This window comes from Pongo abelii, chromosome 1 (assembly GCF_028885655.2).
Source record: "Pongo abelii isolate AG06213 chromosome 1, NHGRI_mPonAbe1-v2.0_pri, whole genome shotgun sequence".
NCBI classification, from domain to species: Eukaryota; Metazoa; Chordata; class Mammalia; order Primates; family Hominidae; genus Pongo; species Pongo abelii.
In genome coordinates this window covers 148,809,422-148,830,035 of record NC_071985.2, presented here as the reverse complement: position 1 = coordinate 148,830,035, position 20,614 = coordinate 148,809,422, and the positions used below count along the sequence as shown (strand labels likewise).

Sequence of the window (20,614 nt, the reverse complement as noted above, 5' to 3'; positions counted from 1 at the left end):
TCTTTTTACTTTAGCCTATTTATATCTATGAATCTAAAATGTGTCTCTTATAGATGTTATATAGTTTGATCTTGATTTTTATCCAATCTGTTAATTTCTGCCTTTTGATTTGTGTTTCTTCCATTCATAGTTAATGTCATTATTGATATGGTTGGATTTGTAGCTTCCATTTTACTGTTTTCTGTCTCATAGTTTTTGTTGTTTCTCTTTTCCCTTTCTACCACCTTCTTTTCTATTACATATATTTTAATTATTTGGTTTTGATTTTTAAAAATAAAATTTAAAAGGCATTTTCTTAATATTTCTTTAGGGATTATAATACACAAGATTATAATTTATCTTATCATAGTTTACTTCAGGATAGTACTGACTTAATTCTAGTGGAATAGAACTGCTTTGATCCAATATAGCTTTATTTCTTTTGCAAATTTGTGTTTTTTCACATATATTTATATATTTTATAAACCCAGCAACATAATGTTGTAATTATTGCCTCATACAACTTTAAGTCTCTTAAATAAAGAGATAACAGAAAAATTGTGTATTTATATAGCCTTTTATTTATGTATTTACCATTTTTAGTGCTCTTCATTTCTCTCTGTCAATTTGAGCTATTGTCTAGTGTTATTTCCTCTGAGCTTTAAGGACTTCATTAGGTATTTCTGCTTACAACAAATATCCTCAGTTGTTTCTCTGGGAATGTTTCATTTCACCTTTATTTTTGGAGGATAATTTTCCTGAATAGAGAAGTGTTGGTGGATGGGTTTGCTTTCTTGTTTCTTTTAGCACTTCATTTCTCTGCCTTCTGGCCCTTCTTATTTCTAATGAGAAGTCATTAATCATATTCTTTTTCCCCTGGACGTGATTCGTCATTTTTTTCTTGCTGCTTTCATGACTTTTCTCCTTACGTTTCAACAATTTGACTATGATATGTCTCAGTGTGGATCTTTTGGGTATTATTCTAGTTGGTGTTGGCTGAGCTTCTTGGATCCTAGATTACTGTTTTCCATCAAATTGGGACATTTTCAGCCATTATTCCTTCAAATGTTTTTTCATCACCCTTTGTCTCTCTCCTTTTTTTCTAATTCCCATGAGATGTATGTTGGTTCCCTTGATATCCCATAAGTTTCTCAGGCTCTGTCCACTTTTCTCCTGTCTTTTTCTCTCTGTGTTCTTCCAACTGGATGATTTCCATTGATCTGTCTTCCAGTTCACTGATTTGGTCTTTTGCTCTTTTAAATCTGCTGTTGGGCTTACTATACTGAGTTTTAAAATTTTGGTTATTATGCTTTTCAAATCTGCACTTTTTATTTTTAAATAGTTTTTCTTTCTGTATTGAAAGTTTCTATATGTTGTTCATTACTGTCATGTTTTCCTTAGGTATTTAACACAATTTTCTTTTAATTCTTTTCATATATGTATAATAGTTATTTTAAAGTCTTTAAAGCCTTTGTCTGCTAAATTCTACACCTGGGCCCATTCAGGGACATTTTTTATTGACTGCTTTTTTTCCTCATTGTGGATCACACAAGTTTTTGTCAAAAATGTGTTTTTTAAAATAACATGTGGTAGTAGCTCTGGGTTTTGATTATTTTTTCCCTGAGGGTTGGTTTTGTTTATTTTTTTATTAATAACTTCCTTTGTCTTAATCTGTGGAATCTGTATCCCTCATGATATGTGACTGCTGATTTCTCTGCTTAGTTTTTTTTTCTTATTCTAATTTTTATTTTTTAACCTGGTTTCCTAGGGATTGCCCTGTGTCTCTGTAGCTTAATTGTTATTTAATGATTGATCAGAGATTGTACTCAAACACTGGGACCAGCCGGTGCTGATGGAACTGTGTGCAAATTGAGGAGCACATGCAGTATTTAGGCAGTTTGGAAGTCTGTACCAGCTTTAACTTTCCACTGGGCCCTCTTTCGTCTCCTTTGTGCGTGTCATTACCTCCTAGTCAGATTGCATAGCAAGGTGGGCAGACTGGGTGGCCTGGTGAACTTAGGTAGCCTCAGTCTGCCTGTCTCATCTTCATTTACCCGCTGCTATGTTTCTTGCTATACCACCAATGTGCTGCTTAGCCCTACCAAGGCCGTAGGCTTAGACTTGTTAATTTCTTTCAGTTTGCTTTTTTTGTTGACAATATCACTAATGAGTTTTTTGGCCTCCACTCCAAATCAAATCAGCCCCCTCTCGTGTCAGCCCCTTCCAGAAGTGAAGCTGCTAGTTTTCATGACCAGCCCTACCCTGGTAGAAGTACTCTCCTGACTGAACTATAAAGGAGTGGGAGCAGCCCCAGGCAAGAACATCTCTGACTCCCACTGTTTTTAGGCAGAGTGATATCTCACTGTGTTTATAGGTTCATCACAAATAAATGTTTCTCAATTTGTTGTTTATGACTGCTCAATTTCCAGAGCCATGAAATCATTGTTTTTGATAATTCTGTTCAGCTTCATAGTTGTTTCTTAGGGAGATTTCCTGACTTACTTCGACATCACCAAAAGTCCTGCCTCACATGGCAACTGTTAAAATGGCAAGTTCACGTGCTGAAGTTCTACTTAACAAGGAACCATTCTATAGATTCTTTGTACCATTTTGGTACAAATTTTGGATCTCTGGTAATCAGAACAATCTGTTCACCATGCTACCCAGTCAGCCCTCCTTGCTATACAATCTGTCATCTTAGTCCTGTTTCATGTGAGGAATTTTACATTTCTGCAATAATTGCCAGTAACTTTTTTGTGTATTATTTTCTTTTGAATACCACATGGTTGGCATCTGACACTGTTTGTAATGCTGAATTTAATGGAAGTTTACAAATAAGTTATTCTATGATTCTCCTTTAAAAATGCAGATATACATATATGTATATAACATTATTCTCTTCCATAACACAGAATGTTTAAATGGTTAACATTTGTGCTGCAGTATAGCTTTCTGGCTCATGAAAAATGAAAGCTATCAGCGATCTGGGCAATAAGATTCATCGCCAATAGTCACTAGCAACAGCACACAGCATTTTAATATCAGTGAGGTCCACAGCTAGCAGTAAGAGCTGGTGTAATTGAAAGACGTTTAGGTGCAATCATTCTGCTGTGTGCTCCTTGCCAGGTTCAACATGGGATTGTGTGAGTATTTGAAGAAAACAGCAATTTTTTCATATCTTTGAAAGATGTATAAAGCGTAGATTAGTGCTTAAATTTAAGAAATGTGGTAATTTGTAATCATGTGGCTCTAAAATAAAAAGGTATTTTATTTGTCTGGTTGATTAAAGCTTTAGAAAAGCTATGCCTTGGATACAAGTGAACCGATAATTCTGGTCTAATGTTGCCGTGGTAACAACTCATGCTGATATAATTGAGAACATCTTATACATCCTGGTTCGAACATTTTCTCTCTGCCATTTTGAGTTGTTCTAGTGGTATATGAAGGAGGCTGGGATAACTAGCTTGAAAGAAATTCAGTCTAGTTATAGACATCTTTGGCATGAATCTGATGTTTACTAGTGATAGCTCATGCTAGGCAGTTATGCTTTGCTTCTAGGGGCTTCTCTTTTTAAAACAAAAGAAAGCTCTTTTCGTTTTCTGTGTGCTGCATGCTCCAGTGTGTGTGTTTACACCATCGGTTCTTCTCCCTCTAGAGATTAGCATAACTCCCTTTGCTGTTGGATTGTTGTTTTGAGCAATATGTTTTGGAAAGGTTGGTTTTCATCATGAGTGGTAAGTATACTCTCTGAGACTCTGCAGCTGTTTATTTAAAAAAATATATTTATAAGAGGAAAAAATATTTTTAAAGGGACAGTTATAAAGCCACAGCTACTGTGAATTATATTTTGTGGTGACGCTTTTGTACTTAGGCATTATAGTAAATTGCCTTCAAAAACCAGTAAGAACTGTAAACAATTAATGGCACTATTAATAATCAATACCAATAATCAGTTTCTAATTTTCTTTATGGTTCGATTTATTGTATTTGTTGGGCACTGTTATTAATTGTGTTATAAATTGGTAAATAGACTAACCATAAGAGAGGATTTTCTTTTAGTATCTGATCCTGAAGATAATTAGTTTAACTTTCCTTTGATTAGCTTTGTCATCCTAATGCTAATTTTTATTAGATTATTTTTATTAGATTTTTTAAATAGTAATTTTGAAAATAAGATGCTGCCAAAATTTTGTTGATGTCTTGGTTGCTTTTACCTACAATTTATTGAGAAATAAGGATTTAATGATGAAATAATTAGAGCATTTTGGTTTTGTAGGGTTTGTTAAAATTTTTAATAAACAGTTTTTTGGGGAAATAATTTTTTAGAATAAGTACACTTGTGACAACTAGTCTTTTTTCTTATAATGTGATTTATTTTTTCTAAATATTTCCAAAACTGTTTTTTTGAAAAAATACTACAGTATGTACTGCAGTTTATCATAGGGTAAAAGCTGTCACTTCAAGCCAAACCTGCAGCTAAAAATAGATATCCTGTTGTTAGAGTGAAAAACATTTGCTTAGAGCATAATTCATTAGCATCTTTTGCTTAACTAAAGAATAAGATGCTTGGAAGTTAACCTTTGATTCAGATATTTTTAAGAGAAGTAGAATATGGTTTCTCTGATCACATAACAGTCCTATAATTTGCATTTATAAGATTTGGAATTGGAATTTAGAAACTGAAAGGTGGATTTTTGCTGTATAATGATAGAATTCAAAATTGACGAACCTTTTCTTTCATAACTGGAGATCACCTCATTATAACCAATAAATGTTCTTTATCCTGCTGCAGTACAATATAAACCTCTTAAACACTGTTATATATTTGTTTATAGAATAATATGAGATATTAAAGGGACATTTTAACATGCAAAATAATAGGAATTAACTGGATTGTTATTTTCCTGTTACTGAAATAGATCTTTCTAATCTAATCTTTCTAATCCTTAACATTCCTTAGGATTTCTATGGATATCAAACTGAATATACCTGGTTATCATACATATATTTATTTGAATCAGGCCAATGTATATTTTCTCTTTGAAAATTTGGCATATAATCTAGAATCTTTAGGTAACCACTGTGGTGTTCTGGAGGTTTTACAACAGGATGGATTGGATTTAGCTGAAGGAAAATGTTATTGCTTCACTATTGCTTTATTTTTCTTTAAAAAGCTATGCATCGTAGATAACATTTGATACGTTTGATCATATTGGCCTTCTTTTCTAGCCATTTTATACCACAGATAATCATAGTAATCACAACTAGGTGTTCTGACTTTGTCGAGAATGCCCAATTTCAACTGATTTTAATCATGTCATAAATGGTTAAATGTCCTAGCCATTTCAACTTGGAAAATTACAAGAGAAGTGGGGTTTTATTTGTAAAAATAAGCAAATGCTAGGCCTTTTAATCTGTCTGTAACTACACATGTGGTATTTATGTGTACGTGGTACTTTTCTTGTTATAAGGCTATTTCTTTTATCCTTTGCCACTTAAATGTTGGTTTTCTCTGAGAATCTATCTTTGGCCTTCTTTTGATGCTACATTTTCTCCAAAAAATCTCATCCATGCCTACATCTTCAGTCATTACCTGAACGTTCAGTTCAAAAGTGGATTTTCTTATATCATCCCTAAATCTGCTCCATTTTCATTAACTCTGATATCTGTTAATGATCTCACTGCCCATGCAGGAAGTGAAAACAGAAACCTTGGTCATTTCTAACTTGTTTCTTACCCTCAGACATGTACTCAGTCATTAAGTTCTATTGATTCTACATCAAAAATCACTCAATATTCTCCAGTCTTACTGACACTGGGATGGCTTCTAGATCTCTTCTCAATCCTATTAAAATAACTGTATTACTGGTCTCCAGCTTCCAGTTTTATATCCTTCCAGGCCATTTTCCACACTGAAAATTTTAAAATGCAAATATGCCCATTTTTTAACCTAACATGAAAACTTTCAGTTACTCCCTATTGCCTTTAAAATAAAAGTTAAACTCCTTATTAGGTCACATACAATCAATGACTTACCTTTTTGGTTTTGTTTGCAAAATCTCTTTCACAAATTTTGATCTAGCCATACTATATTACATATAATTCCTTGCTACCTTTCCATATTTATAGTCTTTATCACAAAAATTTAGAGAATCAGTCATTACCTCTGACACTGACCCTGTGGAATTAGGTGATTTCTCTGTACTCCCAAAGCAAACTTACAAACTACAACGATTATTGTATTATATTGAAATTATAAATTTGTGTGTCACTTTCTAATCTCTAAATGTTGAACTCAAATCAAGGATAGTGCCTTGTTCATTGTATGTTTCTAGTAGTCACCCCAGTACCCCAAACACAGCAAGGTACCCAATAAATACTTATAGAATTAATGATAAACTAAATATAATTCATTTTTACATACTTGAACAGTTTCCTTACATTGCCCATGAAAAATAGCAGTGTGGGTTTTGACTTTTTTTGGTTCAGAAAAATACAATAACCATAGTATTTACTTGTTCCTTTATCAACTTTGTAGAATGAAGTCATATAAAATGCTTAAGAAACTAAGTTGTACCAGTCAGTACCTTTATCTTTCTAGTATTTAAAAAATTGGTTATAAGTGTGAAAAGAGCCTTCACTTTCTAAATGTTTATCTTACTCGTAACTCTTTTTGTGAAGTTTTTGCTCTTGTTAAGCAAAGAAGGTCTATAAAGAAATACTAAAAGAGCTTCTCTAAAAATCAGTCAAACTATTGTAAGGCGCTTTTGTTTAGAGGATGTAGCAACTTACTCAAATAAGCTTAAGCAGAAGAAGATACAGGTATTATTGGGATGCAGAGGATGTCATGGAGCTCAAAGGCAAAAGTAGAGTTGAGCTGTCCCAAAGAGTAGAATTGATTTGGAAAGCTGACTGGAATCATAATAGTACCTTTCTCAGTTTTTCTCTCTGAGATCACATGACATCTTTACTTTTTTCCTTGTATTTCCTTTTTATCCTCACTGTGCAGCGAATAAGTTTCTCTGATGCTTGTGCAAAATGGAGCTTAGTCATCTGAAAGTTTCAAAGTTTATGTGCTCTCCTAGTTCATGTGCTTGTTGATGTAACTAGCATCATTATATCAAAATCCTGCGTGAGAACCCTGGCCCAGCTATAGTTGAGGGCAAATCTCTGAAGAAGAAAGCATGAATCTGCTATGAATTACAGCACCATACAGACTAGAGTACCAACACTTCATTAATTTGCCTTTCTAGATTCTGACTGAAAATACTGTAAGAAAAAAAATTGGGAAAGCAGTACATCATTTCTGAAATTAAAGATGGTTATTTGCCCAAATATGTACAGGATTTTGATGATCAGACTCCAATGTCTAATTAACAGTTTTAACTTGAGTAGCCTTTCTTTATGGAAAAGAAAGAAATAATAGTTTCACCCTCACTAACTGGGAGGGATGAGGAAAATAAGTGGAAGATCCAACACTGCTCATTACTTTCATTCTAAAACAGCTATAGTGGGATAACCAAGAATGTATTAGGCCTTTTCAAGTTGAAAAGTGGCCTCTCTTTAAATATAGAAGGCTCTTTCCTGACATAGAAGGCATCACTACCAGCAAGGAATCCTATAGTCCTGGCTACATTCCCATTTATGAAGGTCACTGGATTACTTAACTGATAATGTAAATATGTGTACACTAAATGATGTGAAGAGTTTAGTCTAACAGCACCTAAACAGGAAATGAGAAGGGCCAAAGAAAAACCACTTACCTTATTTGGGGCATTTGTGAAGTTTTGAAAAGCTTGTAATTGTTCTTGAATGAATAAAAAAGAAAAGCAACAATGTGGAACCTATAAAAGAGGTTATACACCATAAAACAGTAAAGTTACAGTCTCCAAGAGGTAGAGAATGAACTTATATTTAGAAAATATTTGTGCAGGAGAGTATAAACACAAAAAATTATAGATGCCATCTGTGTTAATTCTTAAAATTTCAAGTGAGCATGGAGTTAGTGAACTAAGACATGAAACAAAGATAAAACAAGAACCTAGAATGAAAAGATTACTGGCTGAGAGGCAGGAATGGAAAAGAAGCATAATGATGTGATAGGAAAAAGTTGTAAGAAATAAACCTGGCATTTTTAGAATATAAAGCTGCATTAGAGGCAATAAAAACCAGAATAATCACTGCAAAAAAGTAAATTAATAATGTGAAGATCTCTCCAGATAGACCTTAATAGAATGTAGAGGAAATGGACAAGATAAAAATTATAAGATGAAAAGTATGTTAAATAAAAGCAGGACAAAAAATTATAAAAGAAAATAAAAGAACATTTTACAAATTGGATAGCATTCCACAGAACAGAACAGATATGATTTATAGAACAGAAGCAATAATCAAAAATATGATTCAGGAAAACTTGTTAGTTGAAGAAAAACTTGAATCTTTAAATTGAAAGACCTCATTTTGTTTTGACAAGATTAACAAAGATGCCAATACCTAAATATATCCTGGTGAGCATTTGGAATTTCCAGCATAAAAAAATGAAATCCATAAACATTCTGATGTCTTTGCATCTTACAATCTAACATGAAGCTTGTCCTATAAAGAAAAAAATGCAAAATTGGAGACTAGATAACTTAAAAATCTTTTGAGGGCAGAAATTATTTAAGATCAACAGCACCTTGAAATGCTGAATAAACTGTAACAAATGCCCCTTTAAATGAATACGAATGTACCCTTTAAGTGAATTCTAATTTAATTAGAAGTAAATAAATTCCCAAAGTGCAAAAATTGAAGTGGTAAATGAGAACCAGAGCTGTAAGGGGGAGCATACTTCAACTGCCCTGAGGACATTTTTAGACCTTGGTGGGGCTTTCGTTTAAAATGGCCTCACAGAGATGGATGATAGGTTGTTTAATGCATACAGTTTAGGATTTCTTAGCCCCCTGTGTAAAGCCAGGATCCTGCAAGGATCATAACCTCAGTGAAAGCATAGATTAGAAAATAAAACCTCTCCACTGACAAAAGGAGAAAATAAGGAAGCTTGTGTTTCTTGGCTTGGGTTCCTAGGAACAGGGGAGGGATGTGTGTGCATGTGTAGGATGCCTCTCCTGAGAATTTTTAATCAACTGCCTCCTCTCAAGCAGGTTTCAGTTTTTAATCTGTATTAATTGTGTGTTCTATGAACAACCAATAAAATACATTATCAGAAGAGTTGCAGGCTTGTAACATATACTCTACACCAGGCAGAAGCTAATACAAAACCCTATACTGGGACACATCCTCAGACCAAGACCTGCAGGTTTCTCGCAGATAAAGCCCCAATGAACTTTGTGTTCACAATCCAAAAACAAAATACACACACACTTACACACATCTGCAAATGATATTTAGATACAACAGGATTAGAACCTGCCAATAATGTCAGTAGACATAGTAAAATTATCACATATGACCACTATATTAAATTAGTGACATAAAAATAAATATGAGGAAAAAATGTATATAATTCTAACAGAGCCTTAAAATATACAAAACAAAATTGACCTATGTAGGAGAAATTTTATAGATATAGAGAATTCTTACCCAGTAATTGAAGAATACATAGGAATATGTAGAACACTTACAAAATTAATCATATGACTAAATGTATTCAACAAATTTCAAGTGATTGATATACAGGCTACAGTATATAAATTCTTAATTACTTAATTACCACAAGGCAATTAAGTTCAATCAGTAATAAAAAGCTTAAAAAAAATCACACAAATGTATACATTTGGAGATTTAAAAATTTTAAATAACTTACCAAAGAATTAACTCATAAATTTAAGGTGTAACTATGTATCAGAACTTGTGGGGTGCCACAAAAGTGGATATAGAGTTAAATTTTAAGTGCTCAAATTAGAAAAAAGAAAGACATTCATGATATAAGAAAACAAGTTTAAAAAACCACATGGTTAATCAAAAGAAGAAAGAAACTGATAAAGACATGAGCAAAGATCAGTGGGTGGAATAGAAAATAAAGATACATGAGAATCAAAGGTTAGTTTATGGAAAAATATTTTAAAGTACTAATTAGAACTATACCTATTTTAAAAATTGAATCACAGAATCTTTATGCAGAACTGAACAAAATTAGGACTGGAGAGTTTTACATACAAGTTTTAGGAAACCTTCAAAGAACAAAAACTTCAATCTTGTATGGAATTTTCCAGAGCATTGAAAAAGAGAAAATACTCTTAAATTCATTTACTGATTCTAGGATAGTTTTACCAGTCAAGTATAGGAAAAGAAAATTAGTTAGATACATTTTATCTGAAGTTGGGAAGAGGAAAAGGATGTCCACTGCCATTGTTTCTGTACATCATTGTACTGTTAGTCATAACCTGAGCAGTAAAACAAGAAAAACGTGGAGAGAACCAAACTGTCATTATTCACAAATGATTTGTGATTGGTTACATAGAAGACTCAAGTGAATCTACCAGTGTGATTTCCGAATTGATAACAGAGTCTGGCAAGATTGCCAGATATAAAAAAAATCAATATATAAACATTGACTATGTTCTATACATCAGCAACAAACAAAAAAGGTAATTTTTTAAAATCTCCCTTTTACAATCGCAACCAAAGTGCTAAAGAACTTAGGTATAAATCTAATAAAAGTGTAATAAGACCTTTAAGGGAAAAAGTATAAAATTCTACCGAGGGATATTTACCTAATCTTTAACAATCAGACATGATTTTTTATACTCATCAGATTAGCAAAAAATGGAAAGTCCAACATTAACAAATTTTGTTGAGGATATAGAGCATCAAGGATATGGTGGGACAATAAATTGATGCTATTATTTACTGAGTCGTTTGTTACTGCCGAAGTTGATACTGTGCATTCCTTATCATCTAGGAATCCATTCTTAACTCTATATTGTTGGGCAACAAGACAAAATATTTGAATTCAGGCCTTTCTGGAAAATCCTTGACATATGATTGTAGTAGATATAATACTCCTACAGGAAAAAGCCTCATTGAACAATTAAGGAAGTAAAATATACTTCAAGGAGCATTTCAAAGATTGCCTGGGTCATTAGTTTTATGACTATAAATTTACTTTGAGTTTTCATTACAAAATTATGTAGGAAACATCACAAGTCAAACATGGCATGGATGGCCTACAAAATCCACAGCATCCCCAGATGGAGAGCTGTTGGGAGAGAAAGCATGTACATATGATTAGTTGTGAATGAATACACTGTGTGAATTCATAGTGTATCCATCTATCCATGTAGATGCTAGTCAAATAAGTTAATGTATTTCTTTCTAGAATGATTATTTAAATATATGTCTCATTAAAAGTGTTTATATTTTTCCATATAAAACTATAATAAAAATTTTTATTTTTCACAGTTCAGTGAGTCAGTCAATTATGCTGTTCACTTGTAACTAAGACTTGATGAAAAATTAACAAGTAATAAAACACAGAGAGGAAAGAAGAGTAAAATAAATTTTGTAATAGGAAGTGTAACGTTCATTGCCTATTAAACTTCCAAATACTCATATATATGTGACTTTAGTCTTTATAGAAAGACTAGTTAATCATCTTAGAAATCAAAAGTAGGCATAGTCCAATCCAATAAACTGTACAATTACAACTGAAGTATTAAAGTTGTTTTTTATTCTCACTATCATTTTTAAGGTTATAGTGAATTTAGTTTGAATCAGTATGTTTAATATGATGAGGCAAGTGCCCCTTCAGCAAAGTGAACACAATTTTTCTTCAGTTTCAAAGGATAGAGGATGATCACTTATTAACATATTTCCAGAGAAGAGTTTTGGTTGGTTAAAAAAAAAAGGATATCCAAAGAATTTCTTGTAATCCTTATATAAAACATTTTTGGTATGTATGTTCAATTGTTTTATCATTCTATTTCTATGTGCAGTACAGTAGTGAACATGTATGGATGGGTAACTTCTTGTAGGTATGTTATTTTATATGTTATTTAATCTCTGTTTATTCTTTTTGATCAAGCACGCAAATCATCAGATGCATCTGGTAGGAAAACCGTTTTTTTACAGAATAATTCTGTTACTTTATCGTAAGCTAAATTTTTATGAGATATTTTGTGGCAATTAGAATATTTTGTGTTGAGTTTTTACAATTCTGTTTACTGAAAATATTTTTAGTGTGTGTGTATGTGGGGAGGGGGAGAGTATTTTTAGAAATACCAAATAGAGCTCTAAAGAGGTAGATATTTGAATAGGGGTGGAAGAAGATGGACTAATGCATTCCCCTAGATTTACACTTTCCAGAGATTTTTCTGCTGTTATTTAATGATAGAACTTGGTATTTTCATAGGTAACTTACCTTAGTTTCCATCCTCTTTTGTTCTTTCTGGCATGCACTAAATAATTCTTAAATAGAATAATGCTTTTATTAAGGTAAAAGAGGGAGATGAAACTAATGACAAAGACAGTAGAACGAACAGGAATTATTATCTTTTCAGTAACAAATTTTTAAATTGTTACTACAAAAATGACACTATTAAAAACATATTATTGCTTGTGGTTCTTAATATTTTATCTTTCTCTAATAGAAAATTTTTAATAGCCCTGTTCCTTATTCCCTACAAAAATAGCCATCAAGGTCTAACATATTGAGACCTCTAATCCTCGTCATCCCTCATTATTTTATCCTATTCCCCTCTCCCTTAGCAAAAGATCTTGTCTTCTATTTCCTGGAAGAAATAGAATCTAGCAACTGTGAACTAACTCAGTTTACTCCTGTTTCTACCCATGCACTGAAAAGCATCACTATGCCAAAAAATACCTCCCTGATTCGGCATCTGCTTGCCTGTGCACTTCATCTCCCACTGATGTTTTACATGTACCCGATGCTGCAGTTATTACAAGTCAGTTGCTGTTTCCTGGATAAACCATGCTCTTCTTCCATGCCATTTATGTAAGATCACCTCAGCCTAGGACGTCTTTTTCCCCAACTTTATCTGCCAGAGGAATTCTTTATCTTTCAAGATTCAGCACAAATGCTGTATTCTCTATTATGCCTTACCTTACTGTCCAAGAATTTCCCCCTCCCAGCTCTCACAGCACCTTATGATTGCCTTTGTTGTAGTCTTTGTCCCATTCCATTATGATGATTCATGTAAGCTTCTCATTTCCTTAACAGTGGAAATATGTTTATTCTTTGTAGTATTCAGAGTCTAGCTCAGAATCTGACACCACTAAATGGTGCTCAATAAATATTGTTGAAAAGATTGTTAAACCAGCACTGAGGAAGTGGAATGACTGAAAAATACTAAAGTCTTTCAAAAGGAAGAAACCAGGTGTTATAATGCATAATGTCTTTCCTACAGTAGATTTTGACTGAATAACAGAACTCCAGAGATGGTACTGCAATAGTTACAGGATATGTATGTCAATATTTGCTTCTTAATATTGTTATGAGGACTATTGTTATGAGAACTTAAAGTTTTTGTTAGTTGTTGTTTTAAGGAAAATAAGAAGGTTATTGATTTTGGCACTAAACAGTAGTTACTGATTTTATTTCTTTACCATTTAATTTGAAGATAACTTATTTGAATACATACAATCAAATAATTGAATTTCTACATTAACATTTTATTTCTGTATATAGTATTCTGAAAAAAAAAGTGTATTGGTGACTTCATGCTAATATGTTATTCATATAATTTAATCATTGTCTAATTTATTTTTTGGACACAAGCTTGCTCCTCTTCAGAAATATCTGGTAGGCAATTACTTTTTAATAAAACAAATACTACCTTTAAAATTTTTTATTTATTCTTTGCAAGTTTTTATTTTCCTTATAAAGTTATATATTTTTAAGTATATCAAGTTAATGAAATATTTTCATTGATGAAGGAAATAGTTTAGTTTTGTTGGATTTTATCTATATAAATGATTTATATTGCAATTTCTTGTGTGATATTTTAGAAAGAATATAGCACCATGAAACAGTAGAAGATGTACAAAGTAGTAGAAGAAAGATTAATAAAGTAAAAGAAAGATAAATAAGTAGAAGAAAGATTTATAAACTCAATACAAAATATGAATGATATTCTTTTAAGAATTGGATAATGGTATACTATGACTAGCAACATACTCTTTTTATCATAAGCAGTAACCTAGTTTATCTTACACAGCAGCCAGAAATATCTAATAAATACATTTGTTAAATGTTAATAGTGAAACATTCTTATAGTGGAATTACCTGAATTATATGGGATGAAGTTATGCTGTGCCTGAATTTTTAGTCAGTTTTCCTATGTTTAAAATAAACTTTAAAATCTGATTTTTAAACTATGTTCTATGTATAAATACATTCAAAAATTTGAGGGGGGATAAGAACTAAGTTGTGTTTTTATGAACTTGTGAAAAAGCATAAAAATTGTCTCTCTTTTTTTTTCTTCTCTTGAATGTGGGTGAATGTTCCTGCAAACAAATCTTGGGTGAACATGTAGATTCCTTTGGTATGCTCATTTCCTTTAGAATGCAATGTGATAGACTCTTTAAATCATACAAACAGAAAAAATATCTAATTGAAAATGTATACTTTTGGGAATAAATTAATTTTTTGTGTCCTCTTTTTTATAGTATCTAGTTTGTTCAGTTATTTACCAATAGAGAATAAAATGTATTTCAGGAAAATCATTCTTCGAAGTATTTTTTTCTTAAGAAGAGTTACTAATCACTGTTAGATGCTTTGGAGATAGGTACCTATGATCACACAGCTAGGAAGTATTAGAGCTAATATTCTAACTCAGATGTGCCAAACTCTGAAACCATCATAATAATTTAAATGGTTAAATGTAGATATGGCTTATATATTAGAACACAATAAGTAAACTAATCGAGAACTTCAAACTATATGTTTTATAGGGAATTCTGGGTTGAATGTGGAGCAGTATTTGAATCTGGCTGTCTCTCTCACATCTTATTTTATTAATTATCTGCCAACACTTTATTTCAGTGGATAGAAATTTTTTAAATAACCAGAGAAGAGAAAAGCATTTAGAAGTTACATCCACCAATATCTAAACATAATAAAATTCAAAGCAAATGCATGTGGTTCTAGATTGCTTATTGTTTTAGGGTTACACATAATCCAATATATTGTGAAATATTTTATTTTTGGTAGATTTGTTATTAAAAGATGTATATTTTGATTAACTTATATTTTTATAAAGAATTAACTATGTTCATCTTTGCATCTACATAATACACATAAAAACTAGAGATTTCATATGTGTAGATTTTTTATATGACAAAAAAATGTTTCAGGGACAGGTTTTCCTCATAGAACTATTTAATAACATCATACTTAGTGCCCATCCTTTAGTGTACTTGAAAAGAAAATCCCTTTATATTTTGAACTAATTCACAAAATGTAATATATTTGATTAATACTCATTTCTGATAATTTTCACATAAGACCTTTATAAAAACATTTACCTACTTTCTACAGTATTATTTGACAGTAAACTCAGGAATACTGATGAGTACAGAGAGTATTTCAAAGAATTTCTTGCATATTCTATTAGTGAATAAAATTAAATAATACCTGAAATTTTTCTTTTAGCTTATCACCAGGCAGGGAAAAGGAATTTTTTTCAACTTACCATCTTTGACAAATACTGTCAGTCCTTCCTTTGATCAGTTACTTTTTTCTTAACTCCAGATCCACTTAGCATAAAGTGACAGGAGAAGCTGAAACAGGATGTTAAGGTTGTTTTTTTTTTTTACCTTCCCTGACTCTTTTCTTTGTCTCTAAATTATTTATACTCATATAGGCATCTGGAGAGTTTATATTGCAACTTGATGTGCAAGTTCTATAAAAAAAGATAACTAAAAATATTTTTCAGAAGAAACAAGAAGTATATTTTGGGAATCACAAGTTGTTTTTTCTTGAATGCCACAGTGCATGTTGCAATAAATTATGTTTTTAATTTAATTTATAGCCATCATGTCCAAGTGAATGCCATGTGCAGATATGTCTGCTCCATACGAAAAAAGAAAATCTTACCTATAAAATTACTCTTTTTCTGTTGTAATTAGCACATTAATTTTTAGAAGTAAGGATGACTTGAACCATCCTAAATTCCAAGAAAAAATAACAATTTGGCTGGACACAGTGGCTCACACCTGTAATCCTAGCACTTTGGGAGGCTGAGCCAGAAAGTTCACTTGAGCTCAAAAGTTCAGGACAAGCCTGGGCAGCACAGTAAGACCCTCATCTCTACAAAAAGTAAGAAAATTAGCCAGACATGGTGGTGCACATCTGTAGTCCCAGCTACTCAGGAGGCTGAGGCAAAAGGATTGCTTGAGCCTAGTAGTCTGAGGCTCTAGTGGACTGTGATCATGCCACTGCACTCCAGCCTGAATGACAGAGCAAGACCCAGTCGTAAAAAAGATAATAGAAAGAAAAGAGAAAATGTAAGAATTTGCCACCCTTAATCCACTCCTCAGGAAGAATTAGATTATATTTGGATGATTAGGTGAAATTCTTTGATTCATTGTTTTAGTGCATGAGATTTTCCTACAATGGGAAAGTTCTAAGTTTAAAAATTCTTTTTCTCAGTTTTTCTAAAAAAGGCATTCTGAGAGTATTTTACAGTAAAATACAAAGGGCACTTTATAGAAAGTACTAAAATAATGTCTTCAGAGATTCATACTCTAATGTTACTTAAAAACTAATGTCTGCTCTTGGTGCCTGTCATCATCATTTTGAAATCTCAAAACATTTAAAATGCCAGAAGCCTTTTTAGTTAGTAACAGTATTTTCCCAAAGGTATGACATTGGTATGACATTTATAAAGGAGGAAAAATAAAGTATGTTTTAAAATAGGTACCTATCTCACTTCAATACTACTGTATCATTGAGAATCTTAAAGAATTTGTGAGCCCTTCACTAGTATAGTCAGATTTTATTCTTACACCTAAAGATATGAACAACAATACATTTTGTTAATGCTATTTTATCTCTTTGGAATATTTTTCCTATTTGTTTTTAAACACTTTAAGTTGTTTTCTAAGATAGCTTTTGAAAATGGGGAAACTTTTAACTGGTTCATCATTTAATTTACAAATTTAAAACTTCAAACCATAGCTCTATAAAATAATGTGGCTATTTTATACCCACATTATTAATCAATATACAAACATTTGGTTTTGAATTGCTTTACTTTAGTGTGCATTTTAAATTGGGTATTCAGACATTTACTTTATGCTGCAAATTTAGAATGAGATTGTTAAACCGGATTTTTTGTTGTCGATGTTTTGTTCTGTTTTTAAGTCTTTGTTGGTGTCCTTTATGTGCTAGTCTGTGCTTTTATTTTTTCCCTTTGCCATTAGTAAAGAGAATACAAATCTAATACATAACATAAATCCTTACACCTGAAAACAGCTCTTTATCAAGATCAACTATTTTGGAAATTGCACAAATCAGTAGGTTAATGTTCTCCAGATGTTTTCAATTCTTGTTTCTAAAGGCTCTGTTAATATTACTGATGGCCTTTTTACAGTCACTATTTTGTCCTAAATTAATTTCTGACTTTCTTACATTACTTTCTGGTATGTTTTCAGGAACAGAATTTTTGTTATGACATTTGAAATTATCAAAGTGGTTTCTTTATAGAACAATATTAGAGAATCTTAGAGATTTGAGAAGGTTCTTAGAGATACTAAATAGCTCTTTAATGTATCATGGTGATAAATATACATTTTATCACAATAGATGACATGTCTTTTTTTAAGTGAGAAAACATATGCAGTATAAATATTCTTATACATAATATATTCTTACAAGATAAATTTGTTTTTATATGTATATTTTCAGTGAAAGAGTTTCTAGCCAAAGCCAAAGAAGACTTTTTGAAAAAATGGGAGAATCCAACTCAGGTAAGGAATATTTAGATTTTTCTACAATTAAAAATCTTGTGTTAGTAAAATCAGGATTCTTGCCTAAGAAATTTATTACTTCAGAAATTTTAATTTTCATGTGGTATTAGTAAACAGAAGCTTAAAATGGGAATTTTGCCATAGTTATACTTTGATGTATTAATGAATAATCTTAATGTATGCCTAAATTGCAGAAGGAAATAATTTCCAGTATAATACCTAATTATAAATTTGATACTGATTCCAGTTGCTATAAAATCTTAATATTTTCAAACATATTAATTTTGAATTATGCCTTTGATAGCATACTTATAATTTTTATTAATTACAAAAATAAGAGTCCTTATGTACAATTTAAAATTCTCAATTGTAGAGAATTTGGCTATCAACAACATCCCTGATACATAGGCATCTTTTTTATCATCATTTTGATGGGGTATATTCTATATAATTAAAGTATTTTAGATCTTAACTAGGATCTAAAAACTGTATATAAAAAGCCATCTATACTTTGCAAAAATAATATTTTTGGAGTTATAATGAATGAATTTTAATAGTAAATTAAATTTTGTTATACTTCAAGTTCTGGGTTGCATGTGCAGAACGTGCAGGTTTGTTACATAGGTATAAACGTGCCATAGTGGTTGCTGCATCCATCAACCCGTCATCTACATTAGGTATTTCTCCTAATGCTATCCCTCCCCTAGCCCCCCACCCCGCGACAGGCCCCGGTGTGTGATGTTCCCCTCCCTGTGTCCATGTGTTCTCATTGTTCAACTCCCACTTATGAGTGAGAATGTAAAGACCAAAAAAAAAAAGAAGTCGTTATTTGAAAAAGATACTTGCACACGCATGCTTATAGTAGCACAATTCACAATTGCAAAATTGTGGAACCAACACAAATGCCCGTCAATCAACGAATGGATAAAGAAACTGTGATATATATATATGATGGAGTACTATGCAGCCATAAAAAAGAATGAATTAACACATTTGCAGTGACCTAGATGAGATTGGAGACTGTTATTCAACGTGAAGTGAAAGTAACTCAGGAATGGAAAACCAAACATCATATGTTCTCACTGATATGTAGAAGCTAAGCTATGAGGACACAAAGGCATAAGAATGATATAATGGACTTTTGGCACTTGGTGGGGGAGAATGGGAGGGAAGCAAGGGATAAAAGACTACAAATATGGTGCAGCGTATACTGCTCAAGTAATGGATGCACCAAAATTTCACAAATCATCATTAAAGAGCTTACTCATGTAACCAAATACCACCTGTACCCCAATAACTTATGGAAAATAAAAGAAAAATAAAAGATATTATAAGCAAAAAAATTAAATTTTGAAAGTCTTTTCTTCCTAGCTCAAAAGTTTTTATTTCAAGTATTTTCTCACTAAAGAATTCTAAGTAAATATTTCTTAAAGATGCCATTACTACCAAGATTTAGAGTATGACCTATAAGTTAAAACATAGCCACAAAGATTAAACATTGTGATGACAAAATGTTAGACATTGTGTAACATGAAACAATAAGAGAGGTAAGGAAGATAACATATTTTTATAATACAAAGAAAAGCAATGAAAAAAGCATAAAGGGCAGAAACACATGTTCTGTTGTCTATTAATAAAGTTTGTTTTCATTATTTGGTTGGGACTATGGTAAACATTTTAATCCATTCATGTTGATAAAACCTAAGATTAAATATTAATTAAATTAATTCAGTCAGAATTATAAGAGCTTTTTGTGTTGATAAAAAATCTTATGACTATTTAAGATTATTTTAAATTTTAAGCTGTGAAATCAAAATATGATGAAAACAAGCTATAAGTAAAACAGAATTGCCTGCTCTCTGTAATGATCCAACGGGAAGCTAAAATGGGTCTCAAAAGGCAAGGTTTGATTTGCAATACAGATAAAATCCAACTACAGTGAACTGCAATACCTATACAGATTCCTCACTGGACAAAGAATCATATTGCATCACATTTTTCTCAAGCTAAACACTACATACTGGGCCTTCAGAATATTTTTCTGATATTTTCATGGAGTTCTTTGTAATGAAACCTATTAAACAAATGGGTCAGCAATTACTGCTTGTTGCCGTTTAACACATAATTTGTTCCTAATAATTTTCATTTTGTTGTGGCAGGAACAAATTTAATAGATTGATGCCTCCAATTATTTGCTTCTGTGCTGTAGTCAAAGCCAAACAAAGATGTTTCCTTATAACAAAACATCTATTCAAGAAAAAAAGAGTCTGATTATTGTTCTGGGATTCTGGCTTTTGGTTCTTTGTAGAATGAGGAACTCTTCTTTCCTTATTGTTGTTGTTTTAGATAATACTGTGTTTTTATAATATAAAGAGAGAAAGCCACTAGGCTCTCTCATGCTGCTATTATCTAGTTCTAAAAGCTTATTATATAAAGACAGGAATGAAGCAAGACTGATTTCTTCACAGGTAACTTTAGTGAAAGAGCTCTGATCCCTCAGTTTATCTATTCATTACAGTTATTTGCAAGTGCATTAAGTCTGTATGGCTTCTATGACTCTTTGTCAGTATGCCTCTGGTCAGTTTGTAATTATTAAAATGTGAAACTAATTTATTGGAAGTTCAGTACTAAGATTAAAGTCCAATACTAGGAATGCATACTGGAATATAATCTTTAATATTTCAGCTGAGGCTCTTATTTCCTC

The 20,614-nt window shown here is 31.8% G+C and overlaps 1 protein-coding gene across 10 annotated transcripts in view; it reads left to right on the top strand.

The window, feature by feature from the left end:
* The window catches only part of PRKACB (protein kinase cAMP-activated catalytic subunit beta), a 156,971-nt gene that overhangs the window by 85,952 nt on the left and 50,405 nt on the right, over positions 1–20,614 (top strand). For 4 of the 10 annotated variants that reach the window (XM_009248536.4, NM_001135310.1, XM_054547598.2 and 1 more), the window contains 1 exon segment: positions 17,849–17,910. In XM_009248536.4, the coding sequence (XP_009246811.1) occupies positions 17,849–17,910 (62 nt within the window). 10 annotated transcript variants of the gene reach the window in all.